This window comes from Pseudorca crassidens, chromosome 1, assembly GCF_039906515.1.
Source record: "Pseudorca crassidens isolate mPseCra1 chromosome 1, mPseCra1.hap1, whole genome shotgun sequence".
Classification (NCBI taxonomy): domain Eukaryota; kingdom Metazoa; phylum Chordata; class Mammalia; order Artiodactyla; family Delphinidae; genus Pseudorca; species Pseudorca crassidens.
The window spans coordinates 86996652-87020498 of NC_090296.1; the positions used below are offsets into that span (position 1 = coordinate 86996652).

The following is a 23847-nucleotide window of genomic DNA, read 5'->3' on the forward strand; positions in this document are numbered from 1 at the left end:
ATTAGATTCAGGTTGAACATTTTTGGCAAGAATACTACATAGGTCATATTATTTCCTGTTACAGCATATCAGAAAGCACAAAAAGTAAGTTTGTCCCATTACTGGTGTTAAGTTTCATCACTTGGTTTAGGTGTTTTCCACCAGATCACTCTGTTTTAGAGGGACGTTTTCCCCTTTGTCATTAATATGTTACCTGAGATGTGATCCCTTGAGACCATGTGAATCTATCCCATTCTCCAGCAACCTTTCTGCATTTTGTTTCAGTCTCTGGATTTTGTTGGATAATACTTTTTCAGGTATATCAGCTTCTCACATACTGAATCTACTTTCCTTATGTGATTCCAACAAAAATAAAAACTAATTTAATACTGTGTTAGCCAAAAAGAGACTCCTGTAAGTCCATTTAATTTTAAAAGGAATCATCCATTTTGAAACTTACTTTACTCAAAAAGAGGAAAAAAAATGTGCTTCTTCTAAAAGACTATCAGAACATTTACCGAACATTTCAGACTTTAGTACACTGGCTACAAGTTTGGAAATTTAACCACTTAGTTCATCCGCAGACATTTAAGTTAAAATAGCACAATTATTTTTAGCTTAATTGGTCATTTCCCTTCTGCTGACCAAACCCTCAGGCCTCTGTTTATCCTGTAGCAGTTTAAAGCATGGGTTTAGTGTCCTCTTAGTGGACTTCTAAGGCTCTTGCTTTCCTCTCCACTCAGAATCCTGGCCGTGTGTCACGGGGTCATGTATAAGCAGCTCTCAGCCTGGATGCTACATGGACTCCTCTTGGACCAGCACGAAGAGTTCTTTATCAAACAGGGTCCATCTTCTGGTAATGTCAGTGCCCAACCAGAAGAGGATGAGGAGGATCTGGGCATTGGGGGACTGACAGGAAAACAACTGAGAGAACTCCAGGACTTGGTGAGAGCCCAACCAGAAGCCTAACCTGCTCCTGCCAGGAGTTGGAAAAGTCTACAGCTAGATGACCTTTTGGTGACTTGCCCCTGCCCCCAGCCCCCAGCTCATCATAGCCTGGGTACCTTCCATAAATTCTTTAGATGTAAACACTTGGCTTTATCTTAGCTTAATACTTAATGCCTAACAATGTGAGACTATAAAATAGAAAATATATTTGTGAGATTCCTTTTGTTTCCCCTCTTCCTGGTATACGCGTTTAAGAGAATAAGTCTTGTCTCTTCAGGTAGTCTTGTAGGTACTCAGAGCTTTTACATGCAGTTTAGAGTTTTGATTAGACTCCCCAAAGTCCTGTATTGTTCTTATCCATTCATCCATTCATTTATCCTGTTACAACATTTTATTGAATGCCTGTTACATGCCAGGTACTGTTCCACATGCCACAACTGCATAAACAAATAAAATGTAGTAGTCCCTGTCCTTAAAGAGCTTATAGTTTAGTGGAAGATATATTACCGTGTACTAAGTGCTCTGGAAAGAGTAAGTATGGGTATCCTGGGAACATGGTCTTAGAGTAACTAGAGAAGGCTTTTCAGTGGAATGTATGTCTAAATTGCAAAGAGTTTGGGAGGAGGACTTCCCTCACGGTCCAGTGGTTAAAACTCCAAGCTTCCACTGCAGGGGGTGCGGGTTTGATCCCTGGTCGGGGAACTAAGATCCCACATGCTGCACGGTCAAAAAGAAAAAAAAAAATTCCAAGCATAGGAAAGGACTGTGTAAAGTATACAGAGGCCATGAAGGACATGGCTCATTTGGGGAACCATTAGTGATCCAATTGAGAGAGTCAAGTAAATAAAGGCTGAGATGTAGAGTGTAAGGGACAGTGGGGGGGCGGGTGTGGGAAGTGGCAGTCAATGAAGCTTTTGAGATGAGCAGAGGTAAGATCATGAAAGCCCTTGTAAACAATGGGAAGGAATTTAGACTTGAGCCTGAAGAGAGCTGGGAACCGTGAAGAATTTTAGGCAAGAGGTTAACCTACCTCTGTATGTTAGATCAGACTTTATGGTAGATCACTCTAGAAACTGTGTGGGGAATCGTTTTTTTAAAAATTAAGATTAGCAGCAGGTAGTTCAGTTAGGAGAATGTTGGGGACATTAGCTGAAAAATAATGGTGGCCTACACCAAGGGTGGGAACAGTAAATATGGTGAAGAATAAAGAGGCTTGAGAGATATTAAGGAGCTGGAACAGGTAGGTCGTGGTGATTGATTGGCTATGGGTCCAGAGGGAAGAATCAAGGATGATACCCAAGTCTCTGCCTTTAGTAGTGGGCGAGTGGTGATGATAAGGAACATGGATTGCTGGTGTCAGGGGAAAGAAGATGGGTCTAACTTTGGACACATTGAGTTTGAGGTACTTGTAGGAAATGACCAGTGGGCTGAGCCTAGAGCTCATGAGAGTAATCTAGTTTAAAGTCTTAGGAGTCATCGGCATACAGAAGTTTTTAATTTGGGGTTCACGAGTGGCGTCAGAGAGTCTGTGAAGTGTACGGTTATATATTTTTCTGGAAGGTCCGTAGCTTTTATAATTGCAGAGTCCTGTGATGCAGAAAGATTAAAAATATCTCTTATGATGATCAGTTCAGCCTTAGAAGAAGATGTGATTGTCTAGGAAGAGTGTTGAGAGCCAGAGGAGAAGAGGGTCTAGGATAGTGCCCTGAGGCACACTAGCACCCAAGCCCAAAACTAAAAGGGTGAATAGCAGAGATCAAAGTCAGGAGTATGGAGCCTAAAGTTCCAGTTGGAGCTGGATAAGGGTCAACTCAAAAGCAAGTCAGGGAACAGAAGGGGCCTGAGTGATTGGGTGGTGAGTGGGCTAGATCAGTGGTTCTCAAACTGGAGAGTGCCTCAGAATCACCTGGAGAGCTAGTTAAAACACGGACTGCTGGGCCTACCCCCCAGGTTTTCTGTAAATCTGGGAAGGGGCTTGAAAATTTGCATTTCTAACAAGCTCCCAAGTGAGGCCAATGGTGCTGGTCCAGGAGCCAGGCTTTGAGAACCACTTGGCTAAATGAGTCAGGCTTGTGTAAAGAGCTGGGCAGAGCAGGCATATGCACAAGATAATAAATCGTAGACATGTAGATCTGGAAAAAAACAAAGATCAATTATTCCATGGTACAAGTAAGGAGACTGGGTTCCAGACCTACTGCACAGGTTTTTTTTGTTTGTTTCTTTGTTTGTTTGTTTTTTGCGGTACGCGGGCCTCTCACTGCTGTGGCCTCTCCTGTTGCAGAGCACAGGCTCCAGACGCGCAGGCTCAGCGGCCATGGCTCACGGGCCCAGGCGCTCCGCGGCATGTGGGATCTTCCCAGACCGGAGCATGAACCCGTGTCCCCTGCATCGGCAGGCGGGCTCTCAACCACTGCGCCACCAGGGAAGCCCCTGCACAAGTTTTTACACAGTAGCCAAGGCAGAGGGCTAAAATCCTAATGTTAATGAAACCACTGCTATTTCTACCATGCTATCTTGCTGCCTAAAAATGGAATACATTTCTCTAGCACCAGTAATGTAACAATTATGCAACTTCATATTTAAAGTCCCTGCTTCTAGAAAATGTAAATCACGGGTTGGGAGACCTGCCGGATGTTTCCTTGCTTTCCCTTTCTCACTTCCTACGACATCTCTGATACGGATTATTTCTTTGACCAGCGCCTGATAGAAGAAGAGAACATGCTGGCACCATCTCTAAAGCAGTTTTCTCTGCGAGTGGAGATTCTGCCGTCCTACATTCCAGTGAGGGTTGCTGAAAAAATCCTGTTTGTTGGAGAATCTGTCCAGATGTTCGAGAATCAAAATGTAAACCTGACTAGGAAAGGTAGGAATCTCCTTGCCCAACTGTACCCCATCCTCAAAGGCTTATTTGATGCTGTGTGGCCCCAAAGTCTGCCTGGGCAGGGTGGGTGGTTACTGACCTTTATGTTCTGAGATTTCAGCACAGCTGTGAGTGACATGCTTAACTGAGAGGCAGGTGAAATAGCTGTGGCACTGGGATGAGAAACCCTTGCCTGTGCAGGTTCCCTGTCTTCCTTTGACAGTGCCTTCCCGTTTTGCAGGATCCATTTTGAAAAACCAGGAGGACACTTTTGCTGCAGAGCTGCATCGTCTCAAGCAGCAACCCCTCTTCAGCCTGGTGGACTTTGAGCAAGTGGTGGATCGTATACGTAGTACTGTGGCTGAGGTTTGTCTTTCTTAGTTTATTTTCTTCAGAAGAAAATAGGTTAGTTCCCCCAAAATGGAGTACTTGACTTTTGTTTCTTCTTCATGTGATTAGAACTTAGCTTGGAGGGAATTGAGAGAGTTGAAGGGCAGGAAGTAGAAAATAAAAGCATTCTCTCTGTTTTTAATAATAGAACTGCCTTAGCCTTTTCCCACCTGACAGGAGTTTGATTGTTAGCTAGTTAGTTAATTAGTTGAATAAAGGGAGGTCTTGGTTTCATTTCAGACTGTCAGCATTTTGAGTCTGTCTGTATAGTTGGCAATGACTTCAGGAAATCAACTGATTCTGACTAAATTTAGTGCCTTACTTATATTTTAGAATGGCTTTATTATATATCCCTTAATTTATGGATATGATAATTTTAGGAAGGCAGAACAAGTAATATTTTTCCATTCTTATAAATGAAAATAATTCTCAGAAAGCTAACTTCTCTGATGTCACATAGTGAGTAACAAAGGTGGGCTCAGAAACAAGTCTTTGACTCCTAGTTCAGTGTTTTTAAGTGAATTGTGCTTCATCCACCAACTTAAATTGTGACCAGTAATTTTTCAAATGGGCATATGTTCTGTGGCGTATAATAAGATTTGATGCACAGGTGTGTGATAATGTGAAATGAGATCTTTCGTTAGTTGTGTTAACTTATTAGTGGTTTTCAACTCTGGCTATGCATAGAATGACGTGGGGAAATCTGAAAACATGCACTTGCACCAAATCCTTACCTCCAGACTTTCTGACTCATAGGTCAGGAGGGAGTCAGTACTGGTAGGTACTTGTATTTACACCAGCCAATCAACAAACCTCTGCAGGTGATTTTGAAGCACAGGGGCACTAGGGTCAGTGTCTAAAATTGCTAAGATTAGTGTCGGATATACTCATGTTGGAAGCACAGTAATCTATCATGAATATGATTTCCTTTTCTGGTCACTATCTCAAAAATTCCAAGGCACTGGAGACAGAGCTGTGATGTAGACATAGAATATTAGATCTTGAGGTGACCTTGAAGTATCACTTGATTTGTTTCCTTATGGGAAAGTAAATATCTAAACTACCCAGAATACATATTTCTGTCCATTCAGACTTTCAAGACACTGCCTCTCCATCTATAGCCAAGGCAGCTGTTGTCTAGGGGACTGGTGCCTTCACTCCCTTTCATCTTACTGACTTGATTTCTCTTCTGTTATCATTTTTGTGGTAACTCTTTAGGAAATATAGTTAATGGAGGAAAGTAAAATTTTATTAAATGAATAACATAGAATTTCAAAATTGTTTCCTTGGGAAATTTTGAAACACACATGTTGCTCAAAATTATATTTCCAGTTTGTAAAAATGATAGACAAAGAATTGAAGCTCAGACTCTTGGAAGCTAATACTTTGACAGCTATAATTGTAACAATAATAACAGCTTAAAGTAATAAAAAGAGAGTGTACCAGGGAGGAAAAGGGAACAGTGTCTTGCAAATACATATCGTACTCACCCCCTTTTGGATCTCTTTCTCTCCTTTTTCATTTTTTAAAAAGGTATACATACCGTATGAATCTTTATATAAGGTTTAAAAACAAGCAGCGCTTATCTGGTGTTAGATGTCAGGATAGCATTTGCCTTTGGTAGGTGGAAAGGACATGGGTGGGCCTTTCAGGATGCTGGTTATACAGGTGTGTTCATTTTGTGAGAATTCTTCAAGCTGTAAGCTTACAGTTGGTGCACTTTTCTGTATGTATTTTAGTACTTCAACAAAAATATTTAAAAAATTAATTGCTAGATACATAATAGGTTTTTTTTGGTTAATTTTATCTCTAGTTGGTTACTACTTATATAGAAAAATTGTGGTATTAATTTTTGTGGGTTAATCTTATACCTGGCAACTTATTGAAGTCTTTTTTTTTTTTTAGTTTTAATGGTTTGTCTGTTAATTCTATTGATTTTCCTCACTAATGATCATATCATTTGCAATTATTGAAAGTTTTACAATTTTCCTTCCAATTTTTCAACTTTTGCTTCTTTTTTTTCTTACAGCCTTAACTAGGATCTCTAGTGCGGCATTCAACAGCTGGGTTGATAGTTGATATAAGCTATGTTAAACAATAGAGGTGATAATAGGCATCCTTGATTTGTTGACTCTTAAAGATAATGCATCTAAAGTTTCTCTGTTACTTTAGTGTTTGCTGTAGGCTTTGGCACATGAGTTTATCAAGTTTAAAAAAATTACCTTCTCTTCCTAGTTTGCTGTGAGTTTTTATAATAAATAGATGTTGAATTTTATCACTGCTTATTCTATATCAGTTAAGGTGCAGTTTTTTTGTTTTGTTTTGTTTTTGCGGTACACAGGCCTCTCACTGTTGTGGCCTCTCCCATTGCGGAGCACAGGCTCCGGACGCGCAGGCTCAGCAGCCATGGCTCACGGGCCCAGCCGCTCCGCGGCATGTGGGATCTTCCCGGACCGGGGCATGAACCCGCATCCCCTGCATCGGCAGGCGGACTCCCAACCACTGCGCCACCAGGGAAGCCCTAAGGTGCAGTTTTTTGCTCTGAGTTCTTTTTCTCCTTCAGTCTATTCATAAGGTAAATTCCTGTTTAGATTTTCAGATGTTGAATCTTCTGAGATAAACCATACTTGAGCGTGATGTTTTATTTTTTAATGTACTGTTGGATTTAGTTAGCCAAAACGTGTTTGGAATTTTTTTATCTACATTTACTAGTGAAATAGACTATACTTTTCTCTTCCTGTATTGTTCTTATGTGGTTGTGGAATAAAGATTATATAAGCCTTATAAAATGAGCTTGGTGTCTATCACTGTTTTCCTGTTTTTTAGAACAGTTAATGTAAGACAAGAATTTTTACTGAAAGTTTGATTGAACTAACCTGAAAAATTATGTAAGTTAGGTTTTTTTAGGAGAGGAAATCTTCACTGATTCAATATATTTAAAACCTATTAATCTATTTAAGACATTTATTTCTTCTTGTAGCACTTTTGGTATTTTCTACTTTTCAAGGAACTTACCCATTTCATCTAAATTTATTTGGGACTTCCCTGGTGGTCCAGTGGTTAAGACACCATGCTTCCACTGCAGGGGGCACGGGTTCAATTCCTGGTCAGAGAACTAAGATCCCACATGCCGTGCACTGTGGCCAAAAAATTAAAAAAAAAAAAAAAATGACAGCCACTGTAACAGGTGTGAGGTGATATCTCATTGTGGTTTTGATTTGCATTTCCCTGATAGTTGGTGATGTTGAGCATCTTTTCATGTTCCTGTTGGCCATTTGGATGTCTTCTTTGGAAAAAAGCCTATTTAGTACCTCTGCCCATTTTTCAACAGGATTGTTTGGGGGTTTTGGTTGTTGTTATTGAGTTGAATGAGTTCTTTCTGTGTTTTGGATTTTAACCCCTTATCAAATATATGATTTGCATATATTTTCTCCCATTCTGTAGGTTGCCTTTTCATTTTGTTGATTGTTTCTTTTGCTGTGCAGAAGCTTTTAAGTTTGATATAGTCCCACTTTGTGTTTTCTTTTTCTTTTGTTGTTTGTGTTTTTGGTGTCACATCCAAAAAAAATCATTGCCAAGACCACTGTTTTCTATTTTTTAATATTTATTTATTTATTTGGCTGCACCAGGTCTTAGTTGCAGCATGCAGGATCTTTTTTTAGTTGCAGCATGCGGGCTCTTAGTTGGAGCCTGCCAGATCTAGTTCCCCGACCAGGGATTGAACCTGGGCCCCCTGCATTGGAAGTGTGGAGTCTTAACCACTGGACCACCAGGGAAGTCCCGCCAAGACCAATGTTGAAGAACTTCTTCCTTACATTTTCCTCTAGGAGTTCTTCTGCTATCAGGTCTTATGTTTACGTCTTTGATCTATTTCAAGTTAATTTTTGTGCATGGTGTGACACAAGGGTCCAATTTCATTTTTCTGTATGTGCTTATCCAGTTTTCCCAGCACCATTTGTTGAAAAGAGACTATCCTTTGCCCTTGGGTGTTCTTGGCTCCCTTGTCAGATATTAATTGACTATATAAGCGGGGCTTTGATTCTAAGTTTTCTGTTCCATTGCTCTATGTCTTTTCCTGCCAGTTCCATACTGTTTTATTTTTTTATATTGGAGTATATTTGATTTACAGTGTTGTGTCAGTTTCAGATATACAGCAGAGTGATTTAGTTATACATACATCTGTTCTTTTTCAGATTCTTCTCCCATGTAGGTTATTACAGAGTACTGAGTAAAGTTCCCTGTGCTATCCAGTAGGTCCTTGTTGATTATCTATTTTATATATAGTATTGTGTATATGTTAATCTCAACCTCCTAATTTATCCCTACCCCCCACCTTTCCCCTTCGGTAACCATAGGTTTGTTTTCTAAGTCTGTGAGTCTATTTCTGTTTTATAAGTAAGTTCTTTTGTATCATTTTTTTTAGATGCCACATATAATTGATATCATATGATATTTGTCTTTTCTCTGTCTGACTTACTTCACTTAGTATGATAATCTCTAGGTCCATCCATGTTGCTGCAAATGGCATTATTTCATTCTCTTTTTATGGCTGAGTAATATTGCATTGTATATATGGACCACATCTTCTTTCATCATTCATCTGTAGATGGACATTTATGTTGCTTCCACGTCTTGGCTATTGTAAATAACGTTGCTATGAACATTGGGGTGCGTGTATCTTTTCAAAGTATGGCTTTCTTCATACGTATGCCCAGGAGTGGGCTTGCTGGATCATATGGAAGCTCTATTTTCAGTTTTTTAAGGAACCTCCATACTGTTCTCCATAGTGGCTGTACCAATTTACATTCCCACCAACAGTGTAGGAGGGTTCCCTTTTCTCCACATCCTCTCTAGCATTTATTGTTTGTAGATTTTTTTTTTTTTTTTTTTTCAGTACGCGGGCATCTCACTGTTGTGGCCTCTCCCGTTGTGGAGCACAGGCTCCGGACACGCAGGCCCAGCGGCCATGGCTCATGGGCCCAGCTGCTCCGCGGCATGTGGGATCCTCCCAGACCGGGGCACGAACCTATGACCCCTCCATCGGCAGGTGGACTCCCAACTACTGCGCCAACAGGGAAGCCCCTGTTTGTAGATTTTTTGATGATGGCCATTCTGACTGGTGTGAGGTGATACCTCACTGTAGTTTTGATTTGTATTTCTGTAGTAATTAGCAGTGTTGAGCATCTTTTCATGTGCTTTTTGGCCATCTGTATGTCTTCGTTGGAGAAATGTCTATTTAAATCTTCTGCCCATTTTTTGATTGGGTTGTTTGTTTTTCTGATATTGAGCTGCATGAGCTGCTTGTATATTTTGGAGATTAATCCCTTGTCGGTAGCTTCATTTGCGAATATTTTCTCCTATTCTGTGGGTTGTCTTTTCATTTTGTTTATGGTTTCCTTTGCTGTGCAAAAGCTTTTAAGTTTCATTAGCTACCTTTTTTTTTAATTACTCTAAAAGGGGGTGTCCAAAAAGATATTGCTGTGATTTATGTCAAAGAGTGTTCTGCCTATGTTTTCCTCTAAGAGTTTTATAGTATCTGGTCTTACATTTAGGTCTTTAATGCATTTTGAGTTTATTTTTGTGTATGGTGTTAGAGAATGTTCTAATTTCATTCTTTTTTTTTTTTTTCTGGCTGGATTGGGTCTTTGTTGCTGCGCGCAAGCTTTCTCTAGTTGCAGTGAGTGGGGGCTACTCTTCGTTGTGGTGTGCAGGCTTCTCATTGTGGTGGCTTCTCTTGTTGCGGAGCACAGGCTCTAGGCATGCGGGCTTCAGTAGTTGTGGCATGTGGGCTCAGTAGTTGTGGCTTGTGGGCTTAATTGCTCCGCAGCATGTGGGATATTCCTGGACCAGGGCTCAAACCTGTGTTCCCTGCATTGACAGGAGGATACTTAACCACTGCGCCACCATGGAAGCCCTAACTTCATTCTTTTACATGTAGCTGTCCAGTTTTCCCAGCACCACTTATTGAAGACACTGTCTTTTCTCCATTGTATATTCTTGCCTCCTTTGTCGTAGATTAGTTGACCATAGGTGTGTGGATTTATCTCTGGGCTTTCTATCCTGTTCCATTGATCTATAAGTCTGCTTTGTGCCAGTACCATACTGTTTTAATTAATGTAGCTTTATAGTATAGTCTGAAGTCGGGGAGCCTGATTCCTCCAGCTCCATTTTTCTTTCTCAGGATTACTTTGGCTATTGGGGTCTTTTTGTGTCTCCATTCATTGATGAGCTCTAGTAGTTTTCTGGTGGCATCTTTAGGATTTTCTATGTATAGTATCATGTCATCTGCAAACAGTGACAGTTTTACTTCTTCTTTTCCAGTTTGGATTCCTTTTATTTCTTTTTCTTCTCTGATTGTCATGCCTAGGACTTCTAAAACTATGTTGAGTAAAAGTGGTGAGAGTAGACATCCTTGTCTTGTTCCTGTTCTTAGAAGACATGCTTTCAGCTTTTCACTGTTGAGTATGTTAGCTGTAGGTTTGTCATATATGGCCTTTACTATGTTGAGGTAGGTTCCCTCTGTGCCCACTTTCTAGAGAGTTTTTATCATAAATGGGTGTTGGATTTTGTCAAAAACTTTTTCTGCTTCTGCTGACATGATCATATGGTTTTTATTCTTCAATTTGTTAATGTGGTTTATCACACTGATCGATTTGCAGATATTGAAAAAATCCTTGCATCCCTGGGATAAATCCCACTTGATCATGGTGTCTGATCCTTTTAATGTATTGTTGGGTTTGGTTTGCTAGTATTTTTTTTTTTTGGCTGCGTTTGGTCTTTGTTGCTGTGCACGGGCTTTTTCTACTTGCACTGAGTGGGGGCTACTCTTCATTGCGGTGTGCAGGCTTCTCATTGTGGTGGCTTCTCGTTGTGGAGCACGGGCTCTAGGCACGCAGGCTTCAGTAGTTGTGGCACGTGGACTCAGTAGTTTTGGCTCACGGGCTGTAGAGCGCAAGCTCAGTAGTTGTGGCACATGGGCTTAGTTGCTCCATGGCATGTGGGATCTTCCTGGACCAGGGCTCGAACCTGTGTCCCCATTGGCAGGCGGATTCTTAACCACTGCGCCACCAGGGAAGTCCCGGTTTGCTAGTATTTTGTTGAGGATTTTTGCCTCTATGTTCATCAGTGATACTGGCCTGTAACTTTCTTTTTTTGTGGTATCTTTGGTTTCGGTATCTTTGTCTCTTTTGGTATCAGGGTGATGGTGGCCTCGTAGAATGAGCTTGGGAGTGTTCCTCTGCAAGTTTTTGAATTAGTTTGAGAAGGATAGGTGTTAGCTCTTCTCTAAATGTTTGATAGAATTTGCCTGTGAAGCCATCTGGTCCTGGACTTCTGTTTGTTGGAAGTTTTAAAATCATTGTTTCAATTTCAGTACTTGTGATTGGTCTGTTCATATTTTCTATTTCCTGGTTCAGTCTTGGAAGCTTGTACCTTTCTAAGAATTTATTCCATTTCTTCTAGGTTGTCCATTTTATTGGCATATCGTTGCTTGCTGTAGTCTCTTATGATCCTTTGTATTTCTGTGATGTCTGTTGTAACTTCTCCTTTTTCATTTTTAATTTTATTGATTTTAGCCCTCTCCCTTTTTTTTTTGTTTAGAGATTTTTTTTTTGATGTGGACCATTTTTAAAGTCTTTATTGAATTTGTTACAGTGTTGCTTCTGTTTTATGTTTTGGTTTTTTCACCACGAGGCATGTGGGATCTTAGCTCCCCAACCAGTGATTAAGCCCGCACACCTTGCATTGGGAGGTGAAGTGTTAATCATTGGACTGCTAGGGAAGTCCCTCCCTTTTTTTCTTGATGAATCTGGCTAAAGGTTTATCAATTTTGTTTATCTTTTCAAAGAACCAGCTTTTAGTTGCAATGTTTTCTTCGTCTCTGTTTCAATTATTTCTTCTCTGATCTTTATGATTTTTTCTGCTAACTTTGTGTTTTGTTTGTTCTTCTTTCTCTAGTTTTTGAGATTTTTCTTGTTTCCTCAGGTAAGACATATTGTTGTAAACTTCCCTCTTAGAACTGCTTTTGCAGTGTCCCTTAGATTTTGAATCATCATGTTTTCATTTTCATTTGTCTCTAGGAATTTTTCTATTTCCTCTTTGATTTCTTCAGTGATCCATTGGTTGTTTAATAGTATATTGTTTAGCCTCCACATATTTGTGTTTTTGTTTTTTTCTTGTAGTTGATTTCTGATCTCATAGTGTTGTGGTCGGAAAAGATGCTTGATATGATTTCAATTTTCTTAAATTTATCAAGGGTTGCTTTGTGGCTTAGCATGTGATCTATCCTGGAGAATGTTCTGTGTGCACTTGAGAAGAATGTGTATTCTGCTGCTTTCAGATTGAATGCTCTATAAATATCAATTAAATCCATCTGGTCTAATGTGTCATTTAAAGCTTCTGTTTCCTTATTAATTGTCTGTCTGGATGATCCGCCCATTGATGTAAGTGGGGTGTTAAGTCGCCCATTATTATTGTGTTACTATTGATTTCTCCTTTTATGACTGTTAGCATTTGCCTTATATATTGAAGTGCTCCTATGTTGGGTGCATATATATTTATAACTGTTATATCTTCTTCTTGGATTGATACCTTGATCATTATGTAGTGTACTTCTTTGTCTCTTTATAACAGTCTTTATTTTAAAGTATATTTTGTCTGATATGAGTATTGCTACTCCAGCTTTCTTTTGATTTTCATTTGCATGGAATATCTTTTTCCATCACCTCACTTTCAGTCTATGTATCACTAGATCTGAAGTGGTTCTCTTGTAGACAGCATGTATATGGGTCTTGTTTTTGTATCCATTCAGCAAGTCTGTGTCTTTTGGTTAGAGCATTTAATCCATTTACATTTAAGGTAGTTATTGATTTGTATGTCCTTATTGCCATTTTGTTAATTGGGGATTTTTTTTTTTTTTTTTTGCGATACGCGGGCCTCTCACTGTTGTGGCCTCTCCTGTTGTGGAGCACAGGCTCCAGACGTGCAGGCTCAGCGGCCATGGCTCACGGGCGCAGCCGCTCCACGGCATGTGGGATCTTCCCGGACTGGGGCACGAACCCGTGTCCCCTGCATCTCAACCACTGCACCACCAGGGAAGCCCTGGGGATTGTTTTTGAAGGTCTTTCTTCTTCCCTTCTTCTTTTGTTCCCTTCTCTTGTGATTTGATGACTATCTTTAGTGTTGTGTTTGCATTCCTTTTTCCTTTTTATGTGTATATCTATTGTAGATTTTTGGTTTGCGGTTACCATGAGGTTTGATATAGCAGTCTATTATATATCCAAGATTGTTTTAAGTTGCTGGTCTCTTAATTTCAAATGCATTTCCAGTATCCTGCATTTGTACTCCGCTCTTCTCACGATTGCTGGTGTTTTTTTAAATAAATTTATTTATTTTGGGCTGCATTGGGTCTTCATTGCTGTGCATGGGCTTTCTCTAGTTGTGGTGAGTGGGGGCTACTCTTTGTTGTCGTGCGTGGGCTTCTCATTGTGGTGGCTTCTCTTGTTGCGGAGCACGGGCTCTAGGCATGCGGGCTTCAGTAGTTGTGGCACACAGGCTCAGTAGTTGTGGCTCGCGGGCTCTAGAGCGCAGGCTCAGTAGTTGTGGTGCACGGGCTTAGTTGCTCCACGGCATGTGGGATCTTCCTGGGACAGGGCTCCAACCCATGTCCCCTGCATTGGCAGGCGGATTCTTAACCACCGCGCCACCAGGGAAGCCCTGCGATTGCTGGTTTTGATATCATATTTGTGTATGGATGATTTCTACCTTTACTGTATGTTTGCCTTTACTGGTGAGCTTTACCGTTTGTAATTTTCTTGTTCCCAGTTGTGCGCTTTTCTTTTCCACCTAGAGAAGTTCATCTAGCATTTGTTGTAAAGTTGGTTGGTGGTGCAAAATTCTCTTAGCTTTTGCTTGTCTGTAAAGCTTTTTATTTCTCTGTTGAATCTGAACGAGAGCCTTGCTGGGTAAAGTAATCTTGGTTGTAGGTTTTTCCCTTTCATCACTTTAAATATATCATACCACTCTCTTCTGGCCTGCAGAATTTCTGCTGAAAAATAAGCTGTAACCTTATGGGGATTCCCTTGTATGTTATTTGTTGCTTTTCCCTTGTTGATTTTAATATTTTCTGTCTTTAATTTTTGTCATTTTTATTAATATGTGTCTTGGTATGTTCCTCCTTGGGTTTATGCTGTAAGGGACTCTCTGTGCTTCCTGGACTTGGGTGACTGTTTCCTTTCCCATGTTCAGGAAGTTTTCAGCTATTCTCTCTTCAAATAGTTTCTGAGGCCCTACTCTCTCTCTTCTTCTGGGACCCCTATAATGCAAATGATGGTGCATTTAATGTCCCAGAGGTCTCTTAAACTATCCTCATTTGTTTTCATTCTTTTTTTTTATTCAGTTCTGTGGCAGTGATTTCCACCATTTTGTCTTCCAGCTCACTTATCCGTTCTTCTGCCTTATTTATTCTGCTATTGACTCCTTCTAGTGTATTTTTCATTTCAGTTATTGTTCATCTTTGTTTGTCTGTTCTTTAAATTTTCTAGCCCTTTGTTAAACATTTCTTGTATCTTCTCGGTCTGTGCCTCCCTTCTTTGTCCAAGATCATGGATCATCTTTACTATCGTTACTCCTAATTCTTTTTCAGGTAAATTGCCTATCTCCACTTCACATAGTTGTTCTTCTGGGGTTTTATCTTGTTCCTTCGTCTGGAACATATTCCTCTGCTGCCTCATTATATCTAACTTTCTGTGTTTGCAGCCCCACAGGCTGCAGGATTATAGTTCCTCTTGCTTCTGGTGTCTGCGCCCTGGTGGATGAGGCTGGTCTAAGAGGCTTGTGTAGGCTTCCTGGTGCAAGGGACTTGTGCCTGTCCACTGGTTGGTGGAGCTGGGTCTTTTCCCTCTGGTGGGCAGGGCTGGATCAAGGGGTGGGTTTAGAGGTGGCTGTGGACTCAGGAAGACTTTACGGCAGCCTGTCTGCTGATGGGTGGGGCTGTGTTCCTGCCCTGTTGGTTGTTTGGCCTGAGGCATGCCTCACTGTAGCTTTCAGGCTGTTGGGTGGGGTGAGGTCTTGGCATCAAAATGGTGGCCTCCAGGACAGCTCCCGCCAGTGCGTAGCCAGTACCTCTGCCACCAGTGTCCTTGTCCCCACAGTGAGCCACAGCTGCCCTCTGCCTCCCCAGGAGACCCTCAAAGACCAGCAGGTAGGTCTGGCCCAGGCTCCTATGAAGTCACTGCTTTTTCCCTAGGTCCTGGTACACATGAGACCTTGTGTGCACCCACCAGGAGTGGCGTTTGTTTCTCCCAGTCCTGTGGAGTTCCTGTGATAAGGCTTCAAAGCGAAATGCTCTGGAGGCTCCTCCTCTGATGCCAGACCCTCAGACTGTGGAGCCTGATGTGGGGCTCAGAACTCTCACTCCTGTGGGAGAACTTCTGCAATATAATTGTTTTCCAGTTTGTGGGTCACCCACCCAGTGGGTATGGGATTTGATTGTATCACAGATGCACCCCTCCTACCATCTCATCGTGGCTTCCTCTTTGTCTTTGGAAGTAGAATATCTTTTGGGTAGGTTCCAGTACTTTTCTGTTGATGGTTGTTCAGTGGTTAGTTGTGATTTTGGTGTTTTCGTGAGAGGAGGTGAGCTCAGACCCTTCTACTCTGCCATCTTGTCCCAAAGTCCCATACTCTTTTAATTACTTTAGCTTTGTAGTATAGTTGAAGTCAGGAAGTGTGATACCACAGGCTTTGTTATTGTTTCTCAGGATTGCTTTGGCTGTTTGGAGTCTTTTGTGGTTCCACACAAATTTTAGTATTTTTTTCTATTTTTGTGAAGAATGCCTTTGGAATTTTGATAAGAATTTTTACGGGGTTTGTGTTGAATCTATAGATAGCTTTGAATAGTATACACTTTTTAGCAATATAATTCTTCTGATCCATGAAAATGGAATGTCTTTCCATTTATGCTGTCTTCAATTTCTTTCAACAAAGACTTGTTTTGTTGTACAGATTTTTCACTTCCTTGGTTAAATTTATTCCTAGGTATTCCTTTACTGAGCATAATTGAGATTAATCCATGTCACATATATTGATAGTTTAGTCTTTTTTACTGATGAGTAGTATCCCATTGTTCATACCAATGTGTTTTCCCATCATCTGTTCATAGACATTTGGATTATTCCCCCATTGTAGTTTTAATTTCCATTCCGCTAATGACTAATGATGTTGAAATTTTTTTCATACACTTGTTTGCCATCCATATATCTTCTTTGGTGAAGTGTCCAAAACTTTTGTCCATTTTTTCTTGTTTTTGTTTTATTTTCTTACTGTTGAGTTTTGAGAGTTTATGTATTCTGAATGTAAGTCCTTTATCAGATATGTGACTTACAAATATTTTCTTCCTGTCTATGACGTGTCTTTTCATTCTCTTAACAGTGTCTTTCAAAGAGTAGAAGTTGTTAATTTTGATTAAGTCCAGTTTTGTCAATTTCTTTTTTGTGTGTGGCTTATGCTTTTGGTGTTGTGTCTGAGAAACCTTTGTGTAACCCAAAGTCACAAAAATTTTCTCCTGTTTTCTTTTAGAAAACTTATATGTTTTAGTTTTACATGTAGGGTTATGATCACTTTGAGTTAATTTTTGTATGTGGTGCAAGGTATAGATCAAGTTTTAATTTTTTGCATATGGATATTCAATTGATCCAGCGTCTTGGTTCTTTTTTATGATTTATTTTTGTATATTTATATTGCTATTACACTTACCTCTTTAAGCATATTTGTAAAGAGTATTTAAAATTTTTGGTCTGTGTCAAAGGTCAGATTTCCCCAGGAAACAGATTTTGTGACTGAGATTTGGCAAGAAGTGAGGGAAGCAGGATTGAGTAGAGAGGGGAAATAAACTGTGATGTGGTTGCAGCAGAAGACTTGGCCATCTTATGCAGAGCTCTGAAGCTAGAATGGCCCTTCAGAGATGTCCCAAATTGAGGTTAGAGGGCTAGGCCATTATACCTCTGCATCTATCAGAAATTGGTTCCTCAGGAGGGAACGATGGGCAAGGTAGCTCCCTTTAGCCAAAAGCGCCAGTAGCAGGCAGTACTCTGAACAGCTGGGATATGGGAAACCTCAGTCTTACAGGGGATATCTCACTATACTAGCCACTCAGTCAGTTCTAAAACTTCTGCTTCAGATGGTATGTGTTACCTAGTCTGTTGTATTTCTTTTACTCTTCCCATGTCTAATTATTTTGACCTGTGTGCTTATATTCCTCTGGGGATGTCAGCTATTTTGTCTAGTATTGTGTATTAGAGAAGGGCCAAAGGCCAGTTCCTAATCTGTATCAGTTCCAGTGAGAGAAGGCAAAGGGGAGCACCAAGGTGGAGATTCCAGGAATCCTGAATCAACATTGATCACTTCACGACATTGATCACTTCACGGGGCAAATCCTAGTCAGGATCCTTTGATGCTGGTAACGGCTATGTAGTTGATTTTTTGTATCTCAGTCACCAAGCTTGCCGAATTCTCTTACTAGTTCTAATAATCTATATGTCAGTTCTCTTGGACTTTCTGTGCAGGTAGTGAGTGATATTATCTGTCAATAATAACAGTTTTGTTTCTTCCTTTTCAGTTTTTTTTTTTCTATATTGGCAAGTCTTTAGTACAATGTTGGATGACTTTAAAGGAATTTCTTCTAATGTTTCACCATCAAATAGGTTCTTTGCTGTGGGGTTCTGGTATATACCCTTTATCAGAATAAAGAAATTTCCTTCTATTCCTTGTTTGCTTTCTTTCTAAAATCATGAACAGATATTGAGTTTTATCAGATGCTTTTTCTGCATCCATTGAGGTGATCATGTTTTTTCTTTTTTAATCTTTAATGTAGTGAATTATATTCATATTAAAACTTTTATTGAGATAAAATTCACACAACAAAGTTAAACATTTGAGCCATTTAAAAATAGGTACAATTCAGTGGGTTTTAGTATGTTCACGATGTTGTGCAGCCATTACCACTGTCTAATTCCAGAATATTTCCATCTCATATATTTTTTTAACTGTTAGACTTTTATTCCTGGGATTAACCCAGTGTGGTCATGGTATATATTCTTTTTTCCAATACCTTGCTGGATTTGTACAAAACCATTCTTTATAGGAGTTTTCATTGTAATGAAACTTTGACCCTGTTTTTTTTCTTTCCCCACATCTTTACTGGAGTATAACTGCTTTACAATGTTGCATTAGTTTCTGCTGTACAGCAAAGTGAATCAGCTATATGTATACATATAGCCCCATATCCCCTCCCTCTTGAGCCTCCCTCCCACCCTCCCTATCCCACCCCTCTAGGTGGTCACAAAGCACCGAGCTGATCTCCCTGGGCTATGCGGCTGCTTCCCACTAGCCATCTATTTTACATTTGGTAGTGTATATATGTCAGTGCTGCTTTCTCACTTCGTCCCAGCTTCCCCTTCCCACCCTGTGTCCTCAATTGACCCTGTTTCATTGGTTCTTTTCACAGCATCTCTGGAAGCTGATGGTGGAAGAGTCAGATTTACTGGGTCAGCTGAAGGTAATAGCTTAGCTGTTCTTTTAACTCTTAAAATGATGCTGGTGGACAATGACGTTATTCTCTGTCCTCTCCTGAGAGTACTGGTTGCCTGTCCCCAGACTTCCAGAGTGGCTCCTTATGTCCTCATCCAAGTGGGCAAACTCCATCTAATGCTACAGGTTTATTACAGTACAAAGCTTTGGCTTACTTTCTTCTGGCATTATTGTGCTTTCATTGAATAAATGATATCAAAGACACACCAGTCATCCTGCCATTACTAAGTATGTCCCTTTAAAATGCCAAAAGCCTACGACCTTTTGTAGGTTGGGCTCAAACTGATGAAATTGGAAATTATATGCATAATTCTCTTAGGATAGTGAAAAGCTCTGCTGGATTACTGAATTGTAAATTGAAATTCTTTCTGCAGATCATTAAAGACTTTTACCTTCTGGGACGTGGAGAACTGTTTCAGGCCTTCATTGATACAGCTCAACACATGTTAAAAACACCACCCACTGCAGTAACTGAACATGGTAATTGCCCTGGGGCCCAAAAATTACCAGCTTACTGAAGTTGTAGTGTATTTCTTAGCTGCTGCCAAACCATTTAGGCCTGGGCCACATAGGAGCAGCCTAGTGAGTTACAGAGAGTGTTTCCAAAATGGAAGGCCACTCAGGTAGGCTCACACTGTTGTTACTGGGAGCAGCTTCAGCTCGTGACTCTTCCTGGAAGGGTTGGTACAGGCCTTCAAACCAGTATTTCATCTCATCAGATTATAGCCATTTATTTCTTAAGGGACATATTGAGATTTTCTCTTTTTTTGGCCACGCCATGTGGCACATGGGATCTTAGTCCCCCAATCAGGAATCGAACCCGTGCCCCCCCCCCCGCATTGGGAACGTGGAGTCTTAACCACTGGACTGCCAGGGAAGTCTCCATATTGGGACTTATGGCCACTTGTTGTATTAGAACTCGTTAGGCTGTCAGTGATGGAAAACTAACCTAGGTAGAAAAGGGGAGTGTATTTGCTATTGTATCTGTAACTCCAGCGGGACAGGGATATATCTGGTCCTGAGAACTGAAACTAGGGATTGCTAGGATTCTGTCTCTTACCTTGTCTGTGCCTCTTGTGTGCTCTTTGATGGCCTTCCAGTCCCATCTGGCCACATGGCCACCAGCAGCTCCCAGGAACATACCTCACAGAGTCTACTGGGGGAGTCAAACCTGGTCTCTCTGGTAGCAAGTTAAGGGATTCCAGGGAAAGGGTTTTGATTAGCCCAACTGGATCATATACCTATCCCTGTATCAAAGAGGTCAGACTAAGAAACGCCTACTTTGGGGGCTTACCTTGTGGTCCAGTGGTTTAAGACTCTGAGCTTCCACTGCAGGGGGCACGGGTTCGATCCCTGGTCGGGGAACTACGATCCCGCATGCCACAAGGTGCAGCAAAAAAAAAAGGAAGATATGCCTACCTCAGTAAAGTGTTCAGCTTTGGCCAATGGGAAGGATTACCACTCCTAATCAAACTACTTGAGGAGAGTTACATAAGGATCAGAGTCAAAAAAGAGGGGAGTGGGGCAGCAGGGGAGACAGGGTTACTGTTTTTCTAGCTCTTTAAAACAATAGATGTCCACTGTGCTTACATAGGACTTTCTTGGTTGCAAGAAAACCCAATTCAAATTCACTTAAGCAAAGGAAAAAAGAGAATTTATTGATTCTCATAACTGAAAAGGTCAGAGGTAAGATGGCTCTAGGCAGTTTTGCTCCAAGGCTTACATGACGCCTTCAGGACTTGGTGTCATTCCATCTTTCACCTCTGCCTTTTCTTCTGAGACAGGCCTGCTCCGTATGGTAGCAAGATGGCTTGCAACCAAGTTCACATCCTACTGAGTCCGTGTTTATCTTGAATAAAAAATAGCTACCCTCTTTCAGAATCTGAATAGAGCCTCTGGATTGGCCTGGCTTGGGTCATGTTCATATCCCTAAACAAAATAGTGTAACAAGGTAGATCGTTCCTGGGTCACCTGCCTACCCTGACGGTCAGGTATTGTCCACCCCACTGGAACTACATGGATTGTTCTGGACAGGGGTGATTCTCCAAGGAAAACCAGGGCGCTGTTATCAGCAACAGGAGAAGGAATGCATGCTAGTCAGGCAGAAGCAACTACTGTTTACCGTATCCTACTATTAGTGATAGGCGGGCTGCAGGAGAGGTGGAAAGCCAGGGGAGTATGGATTTGTTACATAGCCAAGCCTTCTCTCAGCCCATGTGTTCTTTCTTGCAGATGTGAATGTGGCCTTCCAACAGTCAGCACACAAGGTGCTGCTAGATGATGACAACCTTCTCCCTCTGTTGCACTTAACAATCGAGTATCATGGAAAGGAACATAAAGGTTTGCTGTGCTTCCTAGAGTCTTTCTGCTCCTACTGGTCATTACCTGTTCTGCTTCCATCCACTTCCACAGAAACCATATCATTTTGGACCTTAGAAATCACCTAGTCCAGTACCCTAATTTTACACAAAAGAAAAGGGAAGTCAAGAGAGGCTAAGAGATGGCCAGGCCATGGTTTTGGCTTGTTTTTGTCATGCTGCTGGAATGGTCTCTGTTTATTTATAGCCACAGTTCTTTAAGACTAAAAAAAGAATCTCTAAAAGACCTCCTAAGAGAATACCCCATGGGAGTTTCCTTGCCTTCTACAAGTCCCCTTTGTATCCCCTTTATGCTTCTGACACTGCAGGTTCGAGTGAGCGCTCATTTCATGAATGTTCCTCACCTTGTTGAAACTCTAGTTCTAGATGAGCAAAGTCATCTTCTCTGTTCTTAACAGATGCTACTCAGGCAAGAGAAGGGCCTTCTCGGGAAACTTCTCCCCGGGAAGCCCCTGCATCCGGCTGGGCAGCCCTAGGTCTTTCCTATAAAGTGCAGTGGCCACTACACATTCTCTTCACACCTGCTGTCCTGGAAAAGTGAGTATTTCTGAGTTTCTCACAGGTAATTATTACCCATCTTACTTCCACGAGAAGAAATTATCAGGAGTAGAATTGGTTGGGAGCAAGATAGCCAGCCAACTGGTTTTGTTTGTTTTCTGGCCACGCCCCGCAGCTTGCAGGATCTTAGTTCCCTGACCAGAGATTGAACCCGGGCCCCCTGCAGTGGAAGCACCAAGTCCTAACCACTGGACTGCCAGGGAAGTCCCCCAGCTGGTTTTTAACAGTCTATAAGTCAGAGGCTGCAAACTCAGATGCCTTCGGGGTCTGGACAGATAACATTAATAAGTGAAGCTGCAGATGTGAGACGGTAGGAGTAGTGGATGCTGGGATGAGTGGGCGGGTCAAACCCTTAAAACCATCAGAGGTTTTTTTTTTTTTTTTGCGGTACGCAGGCCTCTCACTGTTGTGGCCTCTCCCGTTGCGGAGCACAGGCTCCGGACGCGCAGGCTCAGCGGCCATGGCTCACGGGCCCAGCCGCTCCGCAGCATGCGGTATCTTCCCAGACCGGGGCACGAACCCGTGTCCCCTGTATCGGCAGGCGGACTCTCAACCACTGCACCACCAGGGAAGCCCCATCAGAGCTTTTTTTTTTAATTGCAAAATAACGAGCAATTTACAGGCTGCCAGGTTTTTGGCCTCTCTTCATCCTCTCCATTCCTGTTCATAACCCTCTACTTTTGGGGGGAAGAGAAGCTTAGGGTATGAGAGACTAGACATAAACTGGAAAGATAAAGCTGGTTTAGGGAGAAGACGCAGAGCCCACAGCCCACATAAGTAAGCTGCCTGGACTCTGTCCAAAGAGCCTCCGTAGCTCCCAGTCCACTTTCCTTCTCACTTGAGATGCTCTTAACACCCTTGAAGAAATCAAGCTCAGAAGTATTTTCCTAAACATTTTATTTTGAAAATTTTCAAATATAAACAAAGGTATGGACTATCACAAACACCCATGGACGCATCATCCATCTTCAGTAACTAGCAACATCACGCTGTTTGTTTCATCTCCTTTTTTTGGCCAGAGCCTTATAAAGCAAATCCCAGACATGTCATTTCACTCCACCACTATGCAATTCAAAAAAGCCATCTTTGAGACTTACCTGGTGGCACAGTGGTTGAGAATCCACCTGCCAATGCAGGGGACATGGGTTCGAGCCCTGGTCCAGGAAGATCCCACATGCCGCGCAGCAACGAAGCCCGTGCGCCACAACTACTGAGCCTGCGCTCTAGAGCCCGCGAGCCACAACTGCTGAGCCTGAGTGCCACAACTACTGAAGCCCGTGCACCTAGAGCCCAAGCTCTGCAACAAGAGAAGCCACCACAATGAGAAGCCCACGCACTGCAACGAAGAGTAGCCCCCGCTCACCGCAGCTAGAGAAAGCCCATGCACAGCAACGAAGACCAAACAAGAAAGACCCAATGCAGCCAAAAATAATTTTTTTTAAAAAAAGGCATCTTTTTAATATAACTACAGTGCTATTATCACACCCAGTAAAATTAACAATAATTCCTTATTATCTGATATCCAGTCCACATTGAAATTTCCCCCATTATCTAAAAAATGTCTTATGGTTGGGTTTGTTCAAATCAGAATACAAACAAGGTGTACTATTTTCAGTACATTGTTCCATTAGAAATAATTTTTAAAGGCAGATGGAATCAGGTTATCTTATGCAAGCCAGCCTAAGAATAGGTAAATAAGCCCAATTCCACCAGGAATCAGCTGCTCTTCCCATGCATCTTCTCGGTACAGGGGTCAATATCAGGCAGCTACCTAGAGCTCTGTGAGGGGAGCCCTTGATTTTTTTTCTTTAATTGAAGTATAGTTGGTTTACAATGTGTTAGTTTCAGGTGTACTGCAAAGTGATTCATATAGATATATATGATTCTTTTTTTTCAGATTCCTTTCCATTATAGGTTATTATCTTGAATATAGTTCCCTGTGCTGTACAGGAGGTCCTTGTTGGTTATCTACTTTATATATAGTCGTGTGTGTCTGTTAATCCCAAACTCCTAACCTATCCCTCCCCACCCCCACTCCCCACAGAGCCCTCAATTTTATCTCCTCTTCTGTGGGCTTCAGGGACAGAGAATCACAGCAACCAAAATCCTTGGTTCCCAACACATTCTTATTTGTCCATGCAGGGCCCT

General features: G+C 41.4%; 1 protein-coding gene across 4 annotated transcripts in view; it reads left to right on the forward strand.

The window, feature by feature from the left end:
* Positions 1–23847, forward strand: part of TUBGCP4 (tubulin gamma complex component 4) — a 49728-nt gene that overhangs the window by 17174 nt on the left and 8707 nt on the right. For all 4 annotated transcript variants that reach the window (XM_067745356.1, XM_067745351.1, XM_067745366.1 and 1 more), the window contains 7 exons: positions 723–924; positions 3625–3790; positions 4029–4153; positions 18681–18731; positions 19138–19243; positions 20996–21103; positions 21540–21678. In XM_067745356.1, coding sequence (XP_067601457.1) covers positions 723–924; positions 3625–3790; positions 4029–4153; positions 18681–18731; positions 19138–19243; positions 20996–21103; positions 21540–21678 — 897 coding nt within the window. The remainder of the gene's footprint in view (positions 1–722; positions 925–3624; positions 3791–4028; positions 4154–18680; positions 18732–19137; positions 19244–20995; positions 21104–21539; positions 21679–23847) is intronic.